The following is a 6,712-nucleotide window of genomic DNA, read 5'->3' as shown; positions in this document are numbered from 1 at the left end:
GTTGGTTGTTTCGTCACAGCAGTCCACCCGTTCGGGGGCTGATAAAACTCATAGATGCATTTTAGTCTCCTCCTGCCCACCATCGTGCGATTCACTAGCGCCAGGAATCGAACGAAGACATGCCGTGTGGAATACGGATCAGAAATTCTTCCCCAACCACTGAGTCACCCTGTGGTGGTTATGGACGGTGGTTGTTTACTGCTTTGAGTTTGAGGCAAGGTAGGGAATTTTCAATGCCCTAGCAAGTAGTTTTTGTGTACGTAATATGCATGGCAGTATGAGTACGTAAATATTGTTGCATGTTTTCCTTTATCTTGGATTTAAAATCATGCATTGGTCCCAAGCGGATTGGATTATGAAATTATATGCGGATTGGATTATGAAACTATATACAATGTCATGTGTTCAAAACACGATGTTTATCCTTAATGTCATTGAGGCGTTTGAATAACGCTTTCGTTGTACGCTAATATGGTACAAAAAATGATCCCTCTAATATTACCATCGGCATGCCAAGTATTCCAAAGTACAAACACAGTTCTTTGCGTAAGCTTTGTACATATAAAATTGAGAGTCAGTACACACTAACAAATTGAATTCTACAGAATGATGCAACTTATCTTATTTTTCACAACAGCAGTACACTTTAAAAATAATCATAATGAGCCTTATTCGACATAAATATACAAAATAAAATCAAAATAAATCACTGTTGAAAAGAAACTAGTGTCAATGGCTCAAAGCGTCTCTACTGTAGGCGTCGACAACGATCCATGCTACCAGCGACTCCGGGTAACTTGATTGAAGTACAAGCGATGCCGTGTAACTCAAAACATGCAGTACGGTGAGGACTATCAGGACCTGGTTACGCCGGGCAACGTAACCTCAAGTCCCTTACAACTGACGAGGAACATGATTTTAGAATGCATCTAGATCAGAATAAAATGATGACTCGGAAAATCTCAAGCTCCGTTTCTGAGATAATTAAAGGGAAGAAATCGTCCCTCCAACAAGCTTGCAGCCTGAAGGTTAGCACATGGATGGTAACCAAAACTCTTCAACCTCAGTTTCACTTTGTAATGGCCATAATTTCCTTTGGAATCTCAATCAGCGATGACAAAATACTTCTATCAAACTCCATACATTGGCAAGAAGGTTTTGACAAAGGAGTATGCAAGTGCACCTGTGAACATGTAACTGTCCACTCTATCTAGTATTCCACCTGCATTAGATGTTGGTTGATAAAATAATTATTAATAGGACCATCAAAATTTTCATGCGAGCTATATAATATATACTGCAATATGTATTGAAATAAAATTAAATGACAAAGATCATATGAGCAGCATGCCATCACGAACTTCAAGAGAGTGATATTACTCAAGGGTCGACGGAAAACATAAAAGCATGGACTGCATGCCAGACCTAAACATCACGTAAAACCACAATATGCAGAAGACAAACAGTAGTTGTATCAATACAAGGCTTTGTCATGGTTGGCAACTAGACAACTTTTTCAGGAGACCATAGAAAGCTTGCACAGCAACACCGCTTTAATCAACACAGCAGCATGAATGAATATGTCATGCAACCAAAAAAGACGGCCCATAGATTTTGAGGTAAAAACTTTTTCTAGAATGACAGTCCAAGGACATGCCCCATATTCTAGGCAACAATTACAACCGTAGAAGATGATGGGTATAAATCATATATCCCAAATAGGTAAAGAGATATAAATGAAAACATTATTTTACATATTAAAAAGTAATACAATTGGGGGTTGACAAGTTGAAGAAGAAGAGCATTGAGCAGGGGATGAAAACGGAGGACAGTTTCATGCAAGGCTCTTACCAGAGGCTCTTGATAGAGTTCTTCGGGGTTCTAAGGTCTTATGCAAGGCTCTTAACGGAGGACTGAGACACAAAATGAGGGAACTTCATCTCAATAAGTCTCAAGTCATCCAGACATGATCTAACAAGTAACAGCAGCAAAACAGGCCCTCCTTTAAGGACCCTACTTGAGGACTTCCGTATTGGTCTTTAGATCATATACAAATTTTGTAAATACATGTCACCCAGTATGAACTAATTTGCATCTCATCGGTCCATATGTGATCTAATGAAGAGCCCAAATCCTCAAATTATGTTTTCAACTCTCAGAAGAACAATATTGTATGTATTGCATCAACTAACAGATAATGCATTTTCTCAAAAACTTCCAAAAGTTAAATGCTTTAGCACAAGACTAATCATGAGCTGAAGGGTATTACCATGTCCTGGTATTAGAGACCCAGAGTCCTTAACACCCGCATCACGTTTGATCATTGATTCAGTAAGATCACCAAAGACAGACGCGAAAAAATTGAGAAATCCAAAAGCTATAGCACTGAAAACAATCCAAAATACAAAACAAATGCACATTAAACATATTTTAAAACTGTACAGAACTAGAGATTTCACCAGATAAAACTGAATACCTTAGCAAAGATTTTGGCCAGCAAAAAATCCTTGATAACACAACAGAAGTGGCTATACAACCACCCAAGCCTACAATAGTTCCTTCCCACGTCTTCTTTGGACTAACACTAGTTAGGGGCGTCCTACCAAATGCCTGCGCATGTACAGAGCTATATCAAGATGTTATCACAGGCATGCGACCAACAAATACCATGAAACAAGGAAGTCCTTCACAGTATATCATTGGTAAATAGAAGTACTTGCATCTTGAAATTTAAGATGACTTATCCAACTGCTCATATTAATTGCCAAAATTGCAACCATCTCCAAAACTGAGATGTATAGCTGGATGCTAAAATGGAAAAATTCTTTTGAATAAGTTTCAGGCACAGTGACACATTAACAAACTAAAAACTGATTTGTCAGAATATATAATTTTCTGGAACAAAACCTATCACACCTTCACTAAGACGGAAAACAATCAGCTCAGAAAAGTTGAAATGCAGGGTACATACAACCTTTAGCAAATACATAACCTCAAAAATTGCTAGTCTTCACTTCTGTTCCCAAATATTAAATCAATGACATTTTTCAAAAGTCAAAGTCAAGGTTCAATTTCTTAAGAGGAATATTCATCCTTGAAATTGAATTGTTCATGCCACCAGGATATTTATAACTGCTTGTTGACAACACCTAGGAGTCGTTATGTACTAATCTGTTCAGAGTGCTAACAAAAGCCACACTAAGCTTTAGTTACATGATGACTGGTGATTGCATATGATTGGAGGCAATAATACCTGGAGTCCCCTTCTATTGAGGGATCCCTCATATAAGCTCTTTTGAGGGACACTTTGTGGGGCCCACTCAACACTGTAATTCAATGATCTAATTGGGACAAAATAAACACTAAAATGATCAAAGTTTAAATGGTTATATCCCTTCTGGATTTCATTGATTTTTTGCAAGGATGGCAGGTAAACCTTAAAAATGGAGAGTTCTGATTGTTGAACTTTATTTCAAGATGAGCCTTAAATATGTGTTCCTTAAATAACTGTGGCACAACCTTTTAAATAAAATTTGCACATGCAATAACAACAGTTCTACAAGCAACTTGATAAGGAAGATATATTCCTTAACTTTAAAATATTAAAAATAAAACAAGAGAGAAGATGGATGTGCTGCATGGATACCTTGCCACCCAAAAAGGCACAAGTGTCGGCTGCAATAATGCTACTGAAAGAAACCAAGGTTGCCACAAGACCAACAGTCCAATGAGCTTGTCCACCAAGAAGGATGGGCCATGCTGCTCCAATTCCTACCAAAGAACAAACTAATAAAGAACCAAAGCTTGACGTAGAACAGGTAAATTCAGTGCCCATTTCAAAAAAAATCATCGCTCAACTTTTCTTTAGAAATATGTAAGCCCAACGTCTTACTAGTGTTCAAGGCTGGTGCTGCTAGACCACATCGAAGCTTAACCCAAAAACAAGGAAGATAACCACAGTAAAAGAGCCCAAACATAGTGCTGCTAAGCTGTGCAAAGCGAGGATTTCCTCTCTGTAAAAGCAACGCCATAGCAACAAAAAAGGAAGCAGATGTGACAGAAACATCAATCTGTCCGCGATACCTGCCCACATATCGGAAATTCTAATCATCAATCAATAGTGATCACCTATCGCAAACAGAAGTTCATGCCTACATATTAAGACAAATGTTTTGATTCAAAGTTAACATAATTGAAACAAAGATGAATGAAAAAGCATTATTTTAGACAATCTAATGAAACAACCAATAAACACTTATTGCAAGCTTCAGACAACAATACCATTCTAAGAATTCCAATCCCATTCCATACATATCCATAAATACAAGTTTAAGTAGTATGAAAGAGTTAAATTGCTCAACAAATGAAAGCGTAACTGCGAAAAGCCAACTCCACAGCCATATTCAAATTTATTGCAGTGACAGCCATAGAATTTTAATGTAATACACATCAAACAAACCCCTGCAATGATAAATGGAATGTGCAGAGACTAAATTGGTCTGAACCTAATTTACATATTAATGTTTTACACTTTGTCCACAATTTCTTAAATCCATACCCCGCCCCAATACAAAATAGTTTCATTGAGCAGTGAGTACAGGAACATGGTTTCTATAATAAATGAAAAAAATTCTCACGAGAAAAGGACTTAGATACTAACTACAATTTTATTTCCAGCTTCCAACTAAGATACTAATACACATCAAACAAATTCCTGCAATGATAATGGAATGTGCAGAGACCTGTAAATTGGGTTACTCTTTGTCCACATGTTCTTAAACCCATTCTAACCTGCCCCAATAAAAAAATAGTTTCGCAGTGCAGTGAGTACAGGGACATGGTTTCCATAACAAATGAAAAAAAAAAATCTCAAGAGGACAAACCTTAGATACTAACTACAATTTTATTTCCATCTTCCAACGCATACATTCAAAAGGCAATAATATTATGAATAAAATCGACACATGGAAAGTGATAAAGTATTATAAAGAAAAAATCCCCACTCGAGATTACAGATCTTACAAGGTTACTAGAGGCATGAGAGCACAAATTACAGAGCAAACTCGTGATACATATCGAGGTGGAGGTGTCATTCCTTCAGTGATTCCATGACTCCTAACCAATTCAAAGTACTCCCGTGCACCAACAAAAACAGCTGCCGCCACAGCCGCTGCAAACACCCATCCTCCAGCCAACACAACAACGCCAACAGATAACCCAATACCAAGTCCAAAGAAAATTCTTTTCTTTAACTGACTTGCTTTCTGTTGATGCTCTGAGACTACATCCTCATTCAATGACAATTTACGGCCTTTGTGGACTTCCTACAACATACCCATTTCAGTACATTCCTTCAATAAAACATGCAACATCTCAAAAGAAAACTAAAATGTGTTCGTAAAACTCAATCAAGCAGAACCCCCCCAGAAGCTAAGTTCGAGAATATTTTCACCAACACTACAAAACTATTTCTAGATCACTTTTGAAATCACATATATACCACAACACTGCATGATAACTTCCTACTCCGTGTATTTCATTGTTCAAGACCCTTCAAAAGACTTCACATTCATCACCTTACCCATAAAAACAAAACTTTAAAGTTCTTAGCATGCATTGTCTTAATACTATTATGACCGATAATTTCCCAAAACGATCAATATGGTGCAAAAAGAAGGAATATTTTTGCTCGCCAACACATTGATTGCTTATTAAATTTCGAGATTTATGTATTACACAGATTAAATCACACTCATCCAATGACAATCAACGTGATATCACCACTTGGGCGGTGAGCAAAATTGCACTCCGCAAAATTTTCCAAATTCCAATATTCCTATTACTACCAACCAATCTTATCCACTAAAGCAAGTTCCCTTTAAGCGCCAAAACCACAACTTACAATCAAATTCACCTCCACCTTAATTTTTAATCCAATTCACCAAAATGCCACTCCCAATCACAGCAAAACCAAAAACTAACAGCAAAAATGAATCCGTTTTGTTTCTTTTTCTCCAGTACCTGGTTGGCATTGTCATCGCCAAGGTTCTCCGGCTCCGCCCGAGCCACAGCCGTAAGTACACGGCGGCGCGCCAAAATTCCATTCCGGCCCAACCCCAGAGGACGTCTATTCCCATCGAAAAAGAGATCCAAATTACCCAATTTGGCCGACGTACGAGTAAATACTAGGGTTCTTGAGGGCGAGGGGCGGCAGGGACAAGAGCAAGGGGAAGGGAGGGAGAGTGAGAGTGGAGTGCACCGGTGGAGTTGGGAATACGACGTCGTTGCCATGAGGGATTGGGAATTTATTGGGGGTTGGTCAGTTATATTAGGGATTGGAGGCTGAGATTTAACAAGAAGAGCATGTCGATTGCGATTGTCTGGGTCTTACAGAGAGTCCCGCGCCACCGATGTGCAAAGGGGGCGATCTTGTCAAGGACTTGGTTTTCTTTTGTTTCTTTCGTATTTTTGTTTTTTATTATTTTCACGAGTATTGCTTCTTACAAAAAATGAACAGATAAGAATGAAATTAAAATATTTAGGAGGTGTATTCCACTTAAATCATGTTCCATCTTTGGATTAAAATTTAAAATTTTTAATTCAAATAATTTAGATTTTAACCTTGAAAGAATTTTTCTATTCCAACCTCTTTAGATTAAACTTTTACCCCGACATTATTAAAAAATAAATTTAGGATAATTTTTTTCGTAAA

General features: G+C 37.7%; 1 protein-coding gene across 2 annotated transcripts; it reads right to left on the bottom strand.

Moving 5' to 3' along the window:
* Window positions 1-541: 541 nt before the first annotated feature.
* Window positions 542-6,492, bottom strand: LOC137734622 (phosphatidate cytidylyltransferase 4, chloroplastic). Of its 2 annotated transcripts, XM_068473865.2 has the most exons (7): window positions 6,022-6,492; window positions 5,023-5,324; window positions 3,893-4,083; window positions 3,647-3,771; window positions 2,477-2,610; window positions 2,270-2,385; window positions 542-1,222 (listed from the first exon to the last, which is right to left on the bottom strand). In XM_068473865.2, exons 1-7 carry the CDS (start codon window positions 6,289-6,291, stop codon window positions 1,131-1,133), a joined length of 1,230 nt encoding a protein of 409 aa, XP_068329966.2. In that variant the 5' UTR covers window positions 6,292-6,492; the 3' UTR covers window positions 542-1,130. The 2 variants fall into 2 exon arrangements, with proteins under 2 accessions (XP_068329966.2, XP_068329967.2); XM_068473866.2 differs by lacking the exon at window positions 2,270-2,385.
* Between the last annotated feature and the right edge of the window lie 220 nt (window positions 6,493-6,712).

Source organism: Pyrus communis, chromosome 7 (assembly GCF_041283825.1).
Source record: "Pyrus communis isolate YQ-2024b chromosome 7, ASM4128382v1, whole genome shotgun sequence".
NCBI classification, from domain to species: Eukaryota; Viridiplantae; Streptophyta; class Magnoliopsida; order Rosales; family Rosaceae; genus Pyrus; species Pyrus communis.
Note: the sequence above shows the minus strand (reverse complement) of the source record. Positions and strands in the feature narration are given on the sequence as shown.

Bases quoted from the DNA above. Each gene is read 5' to 3' on its own strand.
- LOC137734622 (XM_068473865.2), bottom strand. From the start codon at position 6,291: ATGGCAACGACGTCGTATTCCCAACTCCACCGGTGCACTCCACTCTCA. The intron at 5,325-6,021 runs GTACTGGAGAAA...GGTATGTTGTAG, and splicing joins GCGATGACAATGCCAACCAG to GAAGTCCACAAAGGCCGTAA. The intron at 2,386-2,476 runs GTATTCAGTTTT...GATTGTTTTCAG, and splicing joins TGGCCAAAATCTTTGCTAAG to TGCTATAGCTTTTGGATTTC.